Source organism: Gouania willdenowi, unplaced genomic scaffold, assembly GCF_900634775.1.
Source record: "Gouania willdenowi unplaced genomic scaffold, fGouWil2.1 scaffold_354_arrow_ctg1, whole genome shotgun sequence".
Lineage (NCBI taxonomy): Eukaryota > Metazoa > Chordata > Actinopteri > Blenniiformes > Gobiesocidae > Gouania > Gouania willdenowi.
The window spans coordinates 508076-526433 of record NW_021145116.1 but is presented as its reverse complement, the minus strand read 5'-3'; the positions used below and the strand labels follow the sequence as shown (position 1 = coordinate 526433).

Here is an 18358-nt window from a genome sequence, read left to right as displayed (position 1 = left end):
GACAAGGTCATCCCTCGACTGAAATCCATAATCTTGAACTTCTTTAAAAAATGTGAAAATCTGTAAAATATAATACTGTTATCCATCCCCAGGGATCCCATATCTGTAAATTATGGACACAGCTTCTGCTGTGTTATTGTGTTGGGAAGGAGCCATGGGGAGCTTTGCTTAATGCTTTTTTTTATTGCACTTCATATTTGGCAGTTGGCCGAACAAGACCAACTTTATAGAATTTTTTTTTTATAAACTTGCTAATAGTATATATATATATATATATATATATAAAAAAAACAACCCCCATGAGGTTTATCCAGACTGAGCTCAGCAGTGTGGGTGGTCCATCTTTATTTTATAGGCTTAACCTGAACCAAGCTCCCATCAACAGGCTCTTCTTTCTCATCTGAAGACTCTGAGGAACATTTCTCATTGAGGTTTGTTTGTTTCTGAGGCAACTCTAAAATGTAAACAGGCGGATTCTTCTTCTTGACACACACACACACACATCTGTATGACAGACAAGCCCGTCCTCCGCATTCCTGCTCTCGGACAGTCTGGAAGCAGCTGCTCTTAAATATTATAGCCTCAGGTCATTTTAAAAGAAGGAAAAAATGCTTTGATTGTAATTTTCCGCTTTGCAAAAAAAAAAAAAAGAAAACATACACAGAAGCATTTTAAGTCATAAAACTATATTTATAAATAAAAGACATTTTTTTTCTTGATAAAAGAGTAGTGTGAAAGACATGGTAAGAAATCTTTTTTTTTCCACTATACAATATCACAAGACAGTCAGAAGTTTCTTCGGTTAGCAAGATGCAAGTTTAGCTTTAGGGTAGTGTAAAAAAAGGCCTTTTTCAAAGCTTAATGCTGAGGTTAAGCATAGAAAAATTAAACTACGGTAGTCAGCAACTTTGTATAAAAAAACAACTGCATTGTTACAGAGGAAAAACTGTGGATCATTTGCACTACATACATTTTTTTTTGTTTAAAATTTCTCTCTTAAAGTCAAGCAAACATTTTTTTTTAAAAGTTTGAACAAGGTTATCAGTTAGTGTTTGTTTTATCTTTGAGTCAGTTTTTTGTTAGAGGTCAGAGAGTAGAAAAGAAGATAACGGGATGAGGCTTCGCTATGTTTGGATGTGGACAGAGTGGGGGGGGGGGGGAACAGACGAGGACAAATGAAAAACATCCATGTGGAGAGAAAGAGATGAGTCATCCCTCCCAGCTCACCACTGTCTCTTTTTCTCTTTGCTTTTTGTCAATCCACAAACAAACTCCTCCCATTTTGGAACAGAAATAGAGAAATAAAGGCGCTTTGGTTCCAACTACAGTGAGGAGGGTTTCTTCATTGAAGAAGTATGACCACTACATCTAGGAAGAAAAGCAGAAACGACGGAAGGAGAAAACATTTTCAACCCAAACACGTTTCATTGTTGGAAGAACAGAAGAATGTTGGGTTGCAGCTCTCATTAGTAATCTATTACAATCTCACATCAAGTCCACAAAAAACTCCCCGGCATTACCCACCGCCAGGCGGAGCGACTGGCGTGAACCAGTGAGCTCCGGCGGCATCGAGGGCAGCTCCCTGCCAGGAGGGGCCCCGGGTGCAGATGTGGGTAAGTGTGCGGGCTGGGGGGGCAGACCAGGGGGGCCGTAGACGAGGCCGGGGCCATAGGCTATAGAGTGGGAGTTGGCACTGCGATGGCTGATGGAGCTGCGGACGCTGCGCTCGCCCAGCGAAGCCGCCGAGCGTTCGCTGGGAGCTCGGTGGCTCCGGATCTCGCTTTCACTGCCGCTGCCGCCAGACTTACGGCCTTCATTCTTACTGCAGTTGGAGCCGCTGCTTCCTGTTTACACAAGAACAGAAACAATAGAACATTTAGAATTTTAATCATTGTGCTTTCAAAACAACACAATAATGGTCGACAACAGAGAGAGTAAGAGCAGCATCCAAGGTAAACACACATTCATTCAGAATAAAAGTGAATTCCTCTTTAAACTGATCTTATAAACACTTTATTCCTAATGCTAATTTCATTCTGATTTAAACTTAAATCAGAGGTGGCTAGTTTATTCCAAAATAAATCATTCTTTCTTGTTAACACTTAATTACGCTTTAAGTTAATTCCAGTCGTTCTGAGCATGCTCGACTTGCTGCAATGATGTGCTGGTGATGACATAATCCAAGATGGCTGCCCGGGCTAGAGCCTTTGAAGACATGGATATAATGAAGACTGGATGGATAGAAAAATAAAACATGCGGACATTCACACTGACACACAGACTTATTACACACGCGCACACACACACACACGGACGTTGGCAAACAGAACAGCTTCATCAGGACATGAAACACCAGAGCTTCACTAATGACGTGTGGATCATTATAAAGTTATTTTTTCACTAATCGTTCTGTAGATGGAGGTAGAACAGATGTTACATTAACCACTGGCTTTGATTGACCAAAGTACAGACTTCTATCTCCTTCTCCTGCTCAGCAGAAGAAAGTGAAACCGCGTGTTATTGTCCAGCTGCTGCTTCAAAACTACTACCAAAATAAAAGTGAAAACAGTTCTCATGTTCTTCTGTGTTACAGCCTGTGTGTTCCTCCCTGATACATGTGAATACGTCACGTTCTACCCCTGTTCAATCAGAACCCTTCCCAACCCCCACACCTAAAGAGGAATTAAATAAACCTGTTTTCCATGTAAACCTCAACTCAGAATTATTATTTCCATGTAAACACAAAGCAGAACACTTTCATTCTGAATAATTTAATTTGGAATAACTCATTCCAAATTAAAAAATCATGTAACCGTTGCCACTGACATTACTTTAATGTAGTGCTTCTCAAAGTGTGGGGTGCGCCCCCTGGTGGAGAATGGAGATATGACAGGTGGGGCGCGACAAACAGGAAGACATTTTCAATTTCATGCCAATCTTCTAAAATGCTTTTTTTCATCGACAATAAAGATAATTAACAAAAAGAAATTAATAATGAGAAACCTAAAAATGTCACAGAAATTAAAAGGGCATTTGTAGTTTAATTTAGTTTTTGAGTTTTAATGTGTTTATGAAATGTCACTTGCATTATGAAACATGTTACTTTTTTTAGTTCATTTTCAATTCAATTCAAGTTTATTCATATAGCGCAAACTACAACAATAGTCATCTCAAAGCGCTATCAAAACATAAAATTCTTAAGAAAAAAGAAAAAAACTCAACAAATCCATTTCATACGTGCACTGAATTTCATTTTTGTATTCTTCAGCTTTTTGCCACAGATTGTAAACAATGTTTCATTATTACCTGCATTTTTGCAGGTAATAACTTTAATCTAGTTTTTGATTTATTATGAAACATGTGGTTACTTGTCTTGTTCTCTGTTAGTTCAATACATTTAAAATGTGGTATTTATCAGGATTATTTTGGGGGACGATGAGTGAGGGAGGGGCTTGAAAGCCTAAGGAGAGCAGTGAGGATTTACAGCTCTCTACAGATTATTAAAGCTTGATTATTTCCTTTGATTTACAAAACAAACATATTGTGGGGAAATTATCATATGAATGAAAACAATCAGATTGATGAACAAACTTTGCTTTGGGCTGTTTGATTTGCTGGGTGTTGTCTTTGTGAAAGGCATGGTAGGTAATTTTAGAAAACTAGCATGATTTGGAATGTAGCATCCTCCGAGTGCTGTGCTTTTATCTCTAAAGCCACACCCCTCACTCACATGCACACTCGCCGTGCTCCAATAGCAGACCTCAGCTCAATGCTTGTATTGTGTAGAAACTACATCACCACTGGTGGTGAAAATGTCTTTGACTTCATGGTGTAAATTCTCATGTCAGATTCATTTGAACGTAAATAAAATCCTCTAATGCATCAGTGATTTGGGTTGCTTGAATTTTAAGTGTGCACACCTTTTACAGTAACTGCAGCCCATCGTCTACTGAGTTATCTGTTCTTACACAAGGTGTTTATCTGTTCACACATTCCATATCCATGTTTGTGAACACATTGTAACATCTTATGTATAAATAAAGTCCATGTTTTTACATGTTTTTACTGATGATTTTACATGTTTTTACTGATGATTTTAAATGTTTTTACTGATGATTTTAAATGTTTTTACTTGATGATTTCAAATGTTTTTACTGATGATTTTAAATGTTTTTACTTGATGATTTCAAATGTTTTTACTGATGATTTTAAATGTTTTTGCTTCTGATTTAGTGTTCTTATATATGTTAAGGTGTTGAATGTTTTTTGTTGTACTTTTTGATCATGTAAAGCACATCGAGTTGCCTTGTGTATGAAATACACTATACAGATACCTTTTTCTTGCCTTAAAGAGAAGAAATATTGTAGAAAGGACATCCGAACTCACCACTGTTTTGACTTCCTGCACTGCCAGCAGCTGGACCACCGAGGAAGGGCTGAGGCAGATCGTATGGGTGAGGAATGGGGAACTGGTAGGGCAGCGCCATGGGCCACGGGGCGGCCCCCGGGTGGGGCAGAGGGGGGAGAGTGTCCTGATCAGATGCCCCTCCACTGGATCCATCGTGATCATGGAGAGACAGGTGTGTCATGTCTAAAGAGAGCAGACCTGGTTACAGGTGTCCAATGAGCTGGACCAGATGTGTTGTAACATCTGCTGACTTCTACTTACTGCCACAGAGATCACCAAACACGTAGTAGCACTGCTCTGAGAAGGTGATCTTATTGACCGTGTGTCTGATGAAGCCAGCCTTCAGCAGGTTGCTGGCATATTTACGGGCTTCCCGGCGGTCTGAGAACCCTTCCACGTGATGGAAGAGCCAGTCCACCACGTCTGAACCTGTTGCATCATTTTCAAAATAAAGGTTTAATGACCAACACATTTTCTATTAACTTCACTGCTAGAACCCAATGCTGAATATTCAATATTTCATCATCCTTTCTTCCTTTTATGCTTGTGATGTTTTACTAGTTTTGTTTTTATATAGACTAGAATACAGTAAAAACTAAAACAAACACCAACCTAGAATAATAGTGTAAATATACAACTGTGGGACAGAAATAAATTAGACAAAAACTTAAATAAATGAAAAAATAAATTGAAAAACAAACAAAACGGCATAAAAAAAAAATTCTACATTAGTGCTGTTTTGCTTTTCCATGTATAAAATATATAAAAGTATATATGGTAGTATATAAGGCACCAACAATAGGTGGTAGGTAATGACTATATTTATCTAATTTGGGGACATTTTGTCTAATAATTTGAGGATTGAGGAACAATGTGAGAATAAAAATGACTTCCATCATGTTCTGCAATCATGGAAAAAGTATGAACCTCTGCAAATATTGTAGAGTTTTATTGAATTTGTGACAAATTCAATAAAACTCTACTTGAATAATTGTAAATTTGTTTTTTAAAGTGTATTATTTTGCATGGATGCCAATATTTATGTTTGGATATGATAAAGTGATTTTCTGCTTAATTTCAATAAATAATTTGAAACAATTTTGAATATTGTCAAAATTCCCAAGCTTATGTTCCCGTGGAAATTTGCCAGATATTTTACGCCCGTTTGCCACCTTACTGAGATATCCACAACTATATTATTTAGTAATGAATACGGTTTTCTTTCCCTGCGGCCCGATTTGGATGTTTTAAAGGGCTGGATTTGTCCCCCTGGCCTTGAGTTTGACACGTGGTTTATAGATTAGATATTTCTCAGCTCTCCATAGTCAGTTTTAGATCATGTTGCTAGTCTTCACATGTTAATCTATTATTTCTGTCCTCTGCTTAAGTAGCATTAAAGTGGTATTCATTAGGAAGTCAATGAATATCTGACAATCCACAAGGGTTAGGGTTAACCAAAACCCTACAAACACAAGAACCTGTGCTGTCCTCTGTGACACACCTACCAATAAATGCATTAGCGATGGTTATCTTGAGCCACATCCTGTCTCGCACCTCCAGACCTGATTCTGGGCAGGCCATGGCCTTAGCAACCGTTGCCATGTCGCTGTGGATGGAGAGATGGAAGTCATCGAATCCTAGGAAAACAAAACAGAGGAGATCACAGAAGGGGTTATTTTCTGTCCTTTTTAGTCCTAAAACATGAAATAACAGTTTCAGTTCTCTGGTCTATATTCTTATACTATATTAATTTCTTATAATTCAACCCTAAAAACAACCTTATTATATTGGAATAACAAACACCGGTTGATCATGAACATAATATCACCAGATGTTTGTGGAAAAAGGAATATTATCATTTTCTAGCCAATAACAGATTGTAATGAAACAAAGACTGTATGTATGAAACAGGCACAAACTAATCTATAGCAGTTTTTTTTCTCCAAAACAAACAGTGTTCTTATTTAATGAGTTATAATTAGCAGAGGCTAAATTAATGCACTTAAAAACTAAAAACAAATGACATTTTTCAGGTTAAAATGTGCTGAAGCTGCCGACATGTCAAGAAAAAAGGGGAAAAAAGAGACAACCGTTAATGTTTGTAGCAACATGTGAAGAAAAGGAAGAAAAACATCCCAGTCTTTCCAAAGATTACAGAGGAGGCGACAGCTGAGAGTTATTGCTTGGTTTGGACCAGTTATTGATGGAACAGATGGAAGCTGTGAGCGAACGTACAGTAGAGACAGGAATGCAGCAAAAAGGGCAGCTACACCCTACAAGGAGGAATACTGGGATTTTAGTGGAAATAGCAGCTATTAGAGACACAATTTATTCCTTTGTACAAAAAAAATTGGGGGAGTTAACAGTGAAAAATGTTTTTGCATTAAAAAGTTTTAAAAGATTGAACAGAAATAACAAACAACCAACAGTGTAAATGGCTCGAAAACAGTTTGAACTTTGTTTAAAGTAAAAGAAACATGTAACAAGTTAAACAAGACTCAGAATATTTAAGCTTCTTTGATAAATATACAAAGATTAAATAGTGTGCTTTGTTCCATGATTGTATTTTACATTTCCTACTTTTATTCTCTGCCATCTCTGAGCAGTTTACATCCAGTGTTCTCAGTGGAAAGAATGCACACTTAGGTATTTGTGTTCGTTGACCTTCTTCCATGAGCCACAGACCCTGACACATTAACTTTTCCTCTAGTTTTCCCTCTCCTTTACATAATACTCTCTCCCTTTTGCTAACAGAGGAGTGCCAGGGTGTTTTATTCACTTGGACCAGGTTTTCAACAGTATTTTTCCAACTTTCTTGACTTTATCTAATGAAGCAGTTAGAGACAGTGGTTCCCAATCCGTTTTGAGTTTTTGATCATATTCGTTATATAGCGTAGCTAGAAAAAGTTCACAAAGTGACAAGATGTGCTGGCTCAGATATTTTTATGCTGCATTTTATTTGAACTAGAATTACATTTGAGAAAGTGTAAGTATAGAATACAGTTTGAGATTTTGTGTGGTGTTTTACTTTGAAAAAAAAAAAATATTATTAAAAAAAAATAATCAAATTTAAAATTAAATTTTATTCCGTCATTTTTTATTTCATAATATAAATATATATACTGTATATTAGGGCTGGGGCTTTAATGCGACTTTAATTGTGATTAATTAATTACAAAAAAAATAGAGTTAATTGCTTTTTTTCTTGCACTCCAAATAGCGTGGAAACTTTCTCATATACAGTAAATACATATATATATATTATGACTATTGGTAGACATTACAGGCAACCCCATTTTAAAAAATGATTTATTTTTGAATAGCAGCTGTGTCCTTAGAGCAGGGTTTTTCAACCTTGGGGTTGTTTTTTTAAGTTTGAAGATGCCGATCAACCCTTTATAAATACATGATTGTTACAAAGTAGAAAAAGAAAACATTAGTACAGTAAGTGACTTACGTTCAGTCTCAGGGATAGAGCTGCTGATGGAGGAGCTGGTGGAGGTGACGGTGCTCATGGAGGGGCTCATACCGTACGGAGGGTAGACGCCAGTCATGGCTGCAGTATGGGACACCCAAGCAGCTGGGTCAATCGGCCTGATCGGCTCACCTAATAAATCAAACATAAATAATGGATTAATAACTCCTCCGCTTCCATAACAAAACAAAACGTGTGACACAAACACTTACTTCGGGGCAAAGCAAAGCAGCTCCGGGGGTTTGGGTCCCAGCACTTGGCAACGGTCAGTGTGATGGGGCTGGAAATTACACAGAATATTTCCAGGTATTTAACAAATGAGCTTTACTCACACCAGATTTATTTAACGCTTGTGTAACAAACTTCTCGTATTAAATCATAGGTTTCTTACCCAGGTTTGTGCACGATATCTCTCAGAACTCTCACAGCGTCGTCATTGCTCATGTTTTCAAAGTTTATGTCGTTCACCTGCATGAAAAAACAAGTTAATTTAAATGCAGAGCGTCATTTGGGCCAGATCAGGATGGAACCAGAACCTCCCAGATTTTCACCGGCACTTAACTGATTGGATCCAGAACCTCATTTAAATAAAAAAAAAAAAAAAGCAAAGCCTTTTTTGCTTTTAGGTGTTTTGATTAAGTATTATAACAAGCTGTGTCTTTTATTGAGTTGAAATCACTGAAATTGTCATTGTACACACAAAATTGATTGTTGACACACAGTGTGAGTGAGGACGAGAAAGGAAAGTCAGGCCACGCCCTCACGCTACGTCTAAAGTGTGATTTTGCACAAAAATAGTTTGTCAGCTTGGAAGACGGTAGAAAATGGCTAAAAAAAAAAAAAAGGCAGATGAATTTAGTTTTTTTAAGCCAATAAGTGAAGCTAAGCCTGAGGTAAAGTTTGTTTCTGTGGAAATCACAGAGCAACAGCAGCAGTTAGCGTAGCTAGTAGCAGCACCTGTAGCGATGATGCTAATGCAGGACACAGGAGGAGAACTACCCAGGGGACATGAGGAGGACTCTAAGTGAGCTACTGCTCTCGGTTTATGAAAGACAAGGCAGACCTCGGCTGTAAATATGTTAAAAAGTTGTGATACAAAGTTCTCCATGGCTGTTTTTGGCTGTTTTGACAAATAAAAGCTAAGTATGCATTTTATTTTCATTTTCTGCTGCTGATTCATTAGAGGAGTTATGGCCTCATGTTATGGGTGTAAAAGTTTGTAAATATTTTGTATTTGTGGATTTTCGTGTTCTGAGTTTAGTGTTTAGTGACCTTTGTGGCTAAATTAGCGGTGACTCAAAGTAAGAGACGGGTGCTCCGTAACGGGTGATTATCCGTGCTTCTTTAACACTGATTCATCATTTATTTATTAAACATTTAGGTCAATTGTTTGTTGGTGTTCACGTGATATTATTGTCCCATTTAGTTAGCAAAAAGCGCTTTAAATAAAATGTATTACGTGACTTTTTTGTCTCTTTCTTACGTTATTATTCATTATCAGACTTTGAACATTATTCAGTACCTGCAGTAGCATGTCTCCAGGCTCTATGCGTCCATCTGCAGCCACAGCTCCTCCCTTCATAATAGAGCCAATGTAAATGCCTCCATCTCCTCTCTCATTACTCTGGCCCACAATACTGATGCCCAGGAAGTTGTATTTCTCTGTGAAAGGTTACAAATAATAACACGAGTAACACTGATAAATAATGTTGATAAAGCAGTCAGGATATTCAGGTTTATTTTATTTTAGTGTGCATTAACATGTTAATTATTGAAGATATTGGCTTTCTGATAATAAGAAATGAAAAGTGTGTTCAATTCAGTGTTCATTTTGACAATTATTTTATTTTAATTTTACTCACTCACCAAAGACTGGATTTAGTTTTTTTTGGTTTAGTTTTGTTGAACGTAAAATTGTAACATTTTGTTTATAGAAACCAGTTTTAGTCCTTTTCCCCCCACTTTTTTAAAGAATTTTTGACAGTTTTAATTTATTGATAATAGATTTTTCCAAGTTATTTTTTGACATGGTTAGTTTTGTTTTGTTTAAGGTAAAATTATGTTCATTGAAATCAGTTGTAGTTCCTTTTATTGAACGTAATTTTGACAGTTTTATTATACGGACTATAACAAAATATTGTTTGCCATAGGAGTTAAGACTACATAGTGAGCAGACCTTTACTGATGTGTTTAGTTATTTAAACTAAGAATTTGCCAAAAAAAAAAACCTCTTCTATAATAAAAAAAATGTCTGTTTGAAAAAGTGCAACACAATCACATTCTTTACAAGTTCTGTTTTATTTTCTAAATATTTGAACAAATGACTAACAACATGCAAGAATAAATCTCTAATCCAAAAGTTTAAATTTGAGTTACAATAATTAATTGGTTAAAAGCAAAATAATGAAGCTATTCGGTCGTCTTTGAGATTTGGTTTTAACTTTTGTCGTCAGTACTTCTTAAATTTACGTTCTTCACGAAATAAAGGTTTGTCGATGAAAAAATGTATATATAAGTTTTAGTTGGCCAAATTAACCCAGGTCCACATAGTACACACAACCTGTAACTCACCCATGTTAAGAGTCACAGTGATGATGTTCAGAGACATTGTTGAGTCTGTGATGCTGCTGAATGATGAGGACTACAGGAAGATATCATAAAAAAGAATAAGCATAAAACTGTCAGAAGTGGGGGAGATTAAAGTGTGAGCTCTCACTCTGTCCATGTTGGAAGCTTTAGGTTTCCGCCGGCGACGACGGTGTCGTCTCATCAGCCGAGACGAGCTCTGCTCGGTGGAGCTGCTGAACCTGATGAGAACAAAACAAAAAACAACAAAAAAATAAATACAATTCCAGCAAAAGGGCATGGAGCATGACCTCATTGGGAAGTACTTCACAACTCTACAGACAAACCTAGCTGAATAGCTAATCATCTAACCTGCTGGTGGCGTCATCATCTTCTGAGTCGAAACAGGAAGTAGACTCTAGTTCACTGCTCATGAAGGATGAGCAGCTGTCGTACTCTGCGGCGCCACGCCCCATTCCTCGTGATGAGTACCCGTTCTGCCTCCCAACTAAAAATTAATAAATAAATAAATAAATAGCAAAACAATCAGCCAGATATAAAATACATCTAAACAAGTGTTAGTGGAAAGATTACTAGATCTAAAACTTAAAGAAACACTTTCCCCTCCTTATCACTGTCAAATTCATTTGAGATTTTTGCATTTTTCACAATCTTCTCTACATAAAGAAAATAAAAGGAATCAATTAATCAGATAAAAGCTAATGAATAAAAACAGAGGCAATGAGCTGCAAACACCTTTCTCACTGTGGTCATTGGTGTGTTTTCTCCGCGGTCTCTCTCGCTCTCGTTTTTGTGACAGAATGGAGCCGGTCTCTGTGTCATTGTCCAAACTGTCCCGACCGCTCGCTGCTTTACCACTTTACACGCACACGCGCACGCGCACGCACACACACACACACACACACACACACACACACACACACACACACACACACACACTTTCAAATTCCAAACAGCACTGATAGCTCCTTTTTATTGATCCATCGTTATTTATGTTTGACAATGTTACCGGTTATTTTAATAAAATAATAATGCACATAAGTCAAAGTTATACACACTGCCTGCAGACTAACAATAATTATACACATAACAGGAGAAAAATACACTTTTTTTAAACCATTCATTACCAATGATAATTTTCCAGTGATGTACATGATAAACTTCAGAATATACTGAGTCATATTTATGTTGTATGTAGCTGTATCTATACACATGTGTGCATTTATATGGATGTAAATTTTAAAAAAAAAAGGAAAAGGAAGTTAACGGTTGAATAGGACGTTGTATAAACAATCAGCACTTTTAATGTATTTTTGATGTGTATATACATTTTAGTTTATTGTAGATGCTTTTCAAAACATAATAAGAATATACTGACTGGTAAGAAGGAGGTCTGGAGTCTCCAATGCCCCCCGTCCTTTCCAAAGGTGGTTCTAAACTATCAGCAACTGAGCCGGCATCTGCATTAGAGCCGTCTCCAGAGACCAGCTATAAACAGACAAGTCACATGATTAGTCACTATGATGGACAGTATACAGTGGTGTCTTCATCAAACCATACTAAAAAAAACAAGAGTAAAGAACCAATTATGGGACTTTTTACACAACAGAAACACTACAAACAACTGGTTTTACCCTTTAAGTATTAGTCCTTTTACACTTAACCCTGAACCAGTAGCAGAATACAGCAGGTTTGTGAAGTTTTTGTGAAAGAAAGCACAATTAGCAGCTATAGAAAACAGAAAAACTCTAAGTGCCTGTGCTAAATCACGTGGTAGAACTGCCCATGTTTCCAAAGTGTGGGAAAATGTGCCCTCTGACAGGGTGAGCAGTTGTTTGTTAGGAATTTACACAGCTGGTAGATCTTAAAATGATCATCATTAATCAATTTTATGACTCTTTTTACATGTCGGCCTAATTTAGCTTTCATCACAATCCAAAGCATTTGGAGCACATTGGATGTTTCCATGAATAATAATAATAATAATAATAATAATAATAATAATAATAATAATAATAATAATAATAAACATTGTCTAAACGTGTTAATTCAGGGGTGTCAAACATATTTTAGTTCAAGGGCCAAATAACATTATTCTGCATTATTATGTAAAGTAATGGAAATTACAGACAATATACAATCTTTGAACTTCCTCAAGTTTGTTACCAATTTTTGTTCAATTTGGGAAAAATATGTGGAATAATTCTAATATAATTACAGGATTTTGGAAAAGATAAAGATTTATTTTTTGTCAACAATTGGCGATTAAAAATGACTGTCATCATGTGATAAAAAGCATCCAAAAACTCTGCACCCAGGAAAATGTTGTGGATATTCATTGAATTTATGTATTTGGAAGGGCTGAGATATCTACAACTGAATTACTTGGTATTTTTACAAGTTGATTCATGATCCAAAAATGGTGAAAAAAGTGGTGAAATGGGATTTTAAAAACAATATAAATTGGTAAAAAAAAAAAAAAAAAGCAAAAACAAACAGAAAAAGTGGCAAAAAGGGTTCAAAGTGTTAATATTGGAACAATTAGTTTAAACTGACAAACAATGGGGATGACAAATCGTGAATGTGGCAAAAATAATCATGAAATATGGTGAATAGAGGTTAAAAGTGATAATAATGGGTCAATATATGTGACATTAGGTGAAAAAGTGGTGGAAAGGGTTTATAAGTGATGAACATGTCTGGAAAGTGGAAAAAGACATTGAAATTGGGAGTAATGTAGCAAAAATGAATTAAAAAGAGCAAAAAATGGCAAAAAAGTTATGAAAATAAGTTGAAATATGGAAAGTTTGGTGTAGTTGCTAAAAAGGGTAAAAATATGCAAATTTTGGCTAAAATTGTTCAGAAAATATTCTTAGTTTCTTGCAGGCATCTGGTGACCCCCTCCCAGTGTCTCGCAAACCCAACTTTAAAGTTGAGAACCACTGCTCTAAAGGGCCGGATTTGGCCCCCGGGCCTTGAGTTTGACACAAGTGTGTTAGGTATTGTGTTTTTCCCTTTATAAACAAACAATAGTAGATAAATAATGCAAGGCCTTAAATCATTATTATGGTTCATTAGTTGAGGTTGTGGCCTTGATGTTGTTATGATGATGATGAGGAGTGGGCGGGGCTTTCTGTACCCATGAGAATAATCTGCAGGCCACTGAAACAACAGATGAATGGTGAAGACAAACAAATAGACGCAGGAACAGGAATAGCACACACGTTTTGATATGCCTCTAAACCAACAAAACCACATCAGAGGTTGTAGGATTGTAAACACAAATAGCCCATTTTTAGAATGTCATTCTCCTTTTCTTCTTGTGATTCCACTTGCTAATGCTAATGCTAAACTAATTTATTTCCAATGCAGAAACACACCAGATGTCTCTGCTTGTGTTGTGGCGACAGGAGAATTACTGCCCAGAGCCTCCAAGGTATGCATTGGTTTGTTAAGCATTCCAATGAAAACACTTGAAATGTATTTGAGACACCTCTGAAGAAGACTGGCAGTTGACAGTCGAAACATGTGATGAGATCAAAGTAAATTTCTTGTAAAAAGTTTGTCTGAATAAAGGAAACTTTAACATGTTAATCAAAAAGAAGACAAAAGGAACTTGCTGAAACTATTACGCAGAAGTCAAGGAGACATCAAAGCGATCAGCAGATGCCTCTGTAGAGGACTGGCAGTTGACAGTCTGAACATGTGAGGAGATCAAAGTAACCTTCCTGAAAAACATTAGTCTGAAACCTTAACATTTTATACAAAAAAATGTCTGGAACTATTACGTGTAAATCAAGGAAACACCAAAGTGATCAGCAGACACCTCTGAAGAAGACTGTCAGATGAGAGTTGAAACAAGTCAGGAGATCAAAGTAAATTCCCTGAAAACCATTTGTCTGAATAAATTAAACCTTAACATATTATACAAAAATAACTTGTTGGAACTATTACGCGGGAATCAAGGAAACATCAAAGCGATCAGCAGATGCCTCTGTAGAGGACTGGTAGTTGACAATCAAAACATGTCAGGAGATCAAAGTAAATTTTCAGAAAAACATTTGTCTGAATAAGTGAAGCTGTAACATATTATTCAAAAGGGCTTTGTCTCTTCCTCAGATAGTGTGAATGTGGCCGTCACTAAAAAATGGGAATGATTGTTACAGACGCAGACAGCTGCTACAAGAATACAAGTAAAGAATTAAGTGTACAACAACTTACCCAAGAAACCACACGTCCATTGAAGCAGGGCAGCTTAGCATTGTCGTCAGAGATTTCTTCCTTTACCACACTGTGAAGGAAACAAAGCTTAGTTTTAATGGTCCCATTAAAAAAAACTACTTGGGGCAATGAAACACGAGGTAGCATTTTTTAGAGGCAAAAAGGGATGACAAACTCAATCAGCCAGGAAAAAACAACACTGTGGGAGTGGAAGCTTAACACAGTTAGGACGACTCGACATTTTTGGAGCTTTCTTTAAAAAAAACAAAAAGTTCACATTTTCATCTTAGATGCTTCTTTATTGCTTTCATAAGAGTGAGGGCAGAGACAACAACACTAAAGACATAACCCAGAGCAACATACCGGTAAATGGCATAATACATATAAGCCTGTAATTCTGTTTATTCACACTATTGCATTCCTGGGAACAGGAATGCAGGTTTATGACCATCATATGATGTACATATGTGCAAACATTTAGTCTAACAACTTGCTTAGTCCAATTTTAAGTGTGTTGTGTGAATTTTTTTTAGCAGTTTGTTTAAAGAACATGTCAAACTTAAGGCTCAGGTGCAAAACATACAATTTGGTATATAGGAGAAAGTAAACAAGAGTAAAAACATGAATTGTTGTGTAAAAATGACCAACTAATTAAGTTGTAGATTATCATAGCTCCTCCAGATACACAAATAACAACTTGTTTAGTCAAAATGAAAGTGTGTTGTGGGAATTTTTACTAAATTACAAACTAATTTAGTTGTGGATCTCCTGGCCCATCTAAATACACAAATTCAATGAAATGTAACAATATTTGCATGGCTCAAATTTCTCCATGCTTTTATTATATAACGACAGTCATTTTTAATCTCAAATTGATGAAATAACTCCTGCAGTTTTCCTCAAATTATTTCAATAAATGTCCACAAATTTAATAGAAATTGGTGAGAATGTAGATTCTAATATCCTTAGTTTTTTTTAATTCACACACTACAGCAGCCAAAGACACAAAGAGAAAAATAAAGAAGAAAACTAAATACAAACACAAAATGGTAAAATTAAAGCAACAATAAAATATACAATGAAAATAAAATAAATAATAAAATTCCCTTACATACTATACATATCATGTGCAAACTAGGGTAAATCAAAGTTGAAATTACAGTATTAATTTAGCAGAAACCAATCTGGCTGCAGGAGGCAAAAGGAGCTAAAAAAGCTCTGGTTTAAAGCACATAAAACCTGTGGTTTGAACCAATGTTTTAGCACAAACTCATAAAGCTGCCACAGTGATGAACTGTACATTCCTCTGGCTAATAGACAACAACAGCAGGGCCTGGGCTCACACTGTGCACTCTGACATTAGCATGTTAGCACAGCTGACGGAACAAACAACTGTACCATAACCACTAAACTACTATCAACCATGTAAACTAATGCTTCTTAGTTTCTTATGTGTATTAACTACTTAGCGTTTAAGGGGGGTTTCTAGTGTTTACAAAAGCCAAAGTTGGTCAGATGAGTGTAAAATGTCTGACAAGCAACGTAAACAAACTGAAGTGGACGCTAACGTACACGAGCTTGTCGTTAGCAGCTAACAAAGGGGACGGTGTCACGAACCCGCCGGTGTCGCAACGATTCGATGGTCGACTTCCGGTTGGAATGCAGCCGCGATAGGCTAACAGAAAATTGTTTTATTTTATTTTTTAAATATCATACAGTAACAATTTTAAAACAGGAACAGTAACTCAGTCTGGTACTTGGTGAAGAATGAACATAAAATATAAACAAGAAAGGGGAAAAAAAACGTACATACAAACATACCAGGCAGTGAAAACTTTAACAAAGCAAAGACATTTTGATTTCTTTATACATTTTGGTGACATTGTTTATTTAATGAAAATCTGGAGTCGAGTATCTCTGATGTCATAAATCTTGTTATTTTAATAAACACTTTATTCATACGTAAACAGAAAGACTCAACAACAATTAATAGAGGTGTCCCGCTCCAATATTGATATCAGATTTCGGTCCGATATCAGAAAGATTACGAATATTGGATTTTATCGGACTGCATCTAAAATCGCCGATATATATGATATTATATTTATTCATTTGTAGAATACTGTAGATATTATGTTGAAGGTTAAAATGTATGTAAACAGTTGGTTAATAATAACAGGGTCAGTTTTCTCATCCCTACTGTTGTTGACTATTGTTCTCTGAGTAACATCACATGATCAAACCTTTTTTAACATTCCACACTACAAATCAAGTCATAAAAGTATGTATGATTCGTGCTGATATCGTATCGTATCAATATCGGTATTGTATCGGAAGTTAAAAAGTTGTCTTGGGACATCTCAATAAATTAAGTCTTTAATGCAAAAATGATTCTGTCACATTTTTGTATGTTTCTTTGCAAATTTAAATTAAATTTCTTTTTGTCATAATTGTAGCTTTCTAACTCATAATTATGATTTGCCATAATGATTTTTTATTTTATAGTGGCGGAAATGGGCTTCCATTAATTTTAGTGTGCGACTGGTAAAAGGGGCTTTTATTTTTTATAATCTAGCATGTACAAAACATGCACATTTTTGCATTAATCAATTAAGTCGCAAAACAAAAAAACGCAGGCTACCCGGAAGTTGGTCACTTGTGACTACGTTAACCAATACATCTGTAACACGAGCCATACTAGTGAAAGCTATTAAAAAAAAAAAAAAATAAAAAAAAAATAAAAAGACACTTCGCTAATGTTTAAATGAATGACAGGTCGTCTTATTTAAATATTTGAAACCTGAGTTTCTCACAGCTAGTCATTGAGCACAGGACGTTGATATACAGACTTAAACACAAAAAAGCAATGAAATAATTACCCGAAGTCATCGTCCATGGATTTGAAGAAAAACTTGTAATTCGGTTTCTTGATGACATTTTTAAAGTCCGCTAAAGTGACTTTGTCCGCGGGCACAGACAGCTTCACCAGGTACGGTGTCTCCTGGTCGTCGAGGTGGTAAATAATCTTGGTCTCCCCCATGTCGGACTGCAGCTAAGGCAGAGCCGTGCTGGTGGCATCCAGCCCGGGGCCTGGCAGGCTCCCTCCCGGGTCCCGACTCCCCGTGGCGCTGGTCGGCGTCTGTACCGAGTACTTCCCCGGTTCTCTCTCTACCTCACCGAGTGTGTCTGCGGTCCCAGTTCCTACTTTCTAACGCCAGCTTGACAACTTTCAATGTAAAGAAAGAAGCCACTACTTCCCCCACAAAATCGTCCAAACACAGTCCATAAACTGGGCCGCACTGGTTCCGGTTTCTATTTAGATATCAAACCTGCACCGAAAACTGATAAATAAACTGGAGGAAAAATAAAACCGCAGCAAATATAAACAATGTTGGAATAGGTTTTCCTCTTAGCTAGCGGCTAAGCTCGACACTTAGTTACACGAAACTGCACAGAACAATCTAACGCTGTCTCACAGTAGCGCCCCCTGTAGGTCAGGAGGAACACGACATGTGTTGCAACGTAGAGCCAGCAGGGGCGCACACGCAGGGTACATGCAGATGGTTGTGATTCCTATTTGTTGTTTATTTGTTTTCCCACTGTTGTAGTGAATATTCTTTGTTTATTTTTACCCATATACTGTATAATCTTAAGTGTTTTATGCTTAC

General features: G+C 36.6%; 1 protein-coding gene across 1 annotated transcript; it reads right to left on the bottom strand.

The window, feature by feature from the left end:
- Positions 1–1070: 1070 nt before the first annotated feature.
- Positions 1071–17730, bottom strand: LOC114459826 (segment polarity protein dishevelled homolog DVL-3-like). Its single transcript, XM_028441976.1, has 15 exons — positions 17570–17730; positions 14691–14760; positions 11848–11957; positions 11205–11326; positions 10821–10956; positions 10600–10690; positions 10455–10524; positions 9406–9545; positions 8275–8351; positions 8096–8163; positions 7866–8015; positions 5914–6045; positions 4670–4837; positions 4388–4591; positions 1071–1844 (listed from the first exon to the last, which is right to left on the bottom strand). The coding sequence occupies exons 1-15, from the start codon at positions 17728–17730 to the stop codon at positions 1486–1488; spliced, it is 2058 nt and encodes a 685-aa protein (XP_028297777.1). The 3' UTR covers positions 1071–1485.
- Positions 17731–18358: the final 628 nt, after the last annotated feature.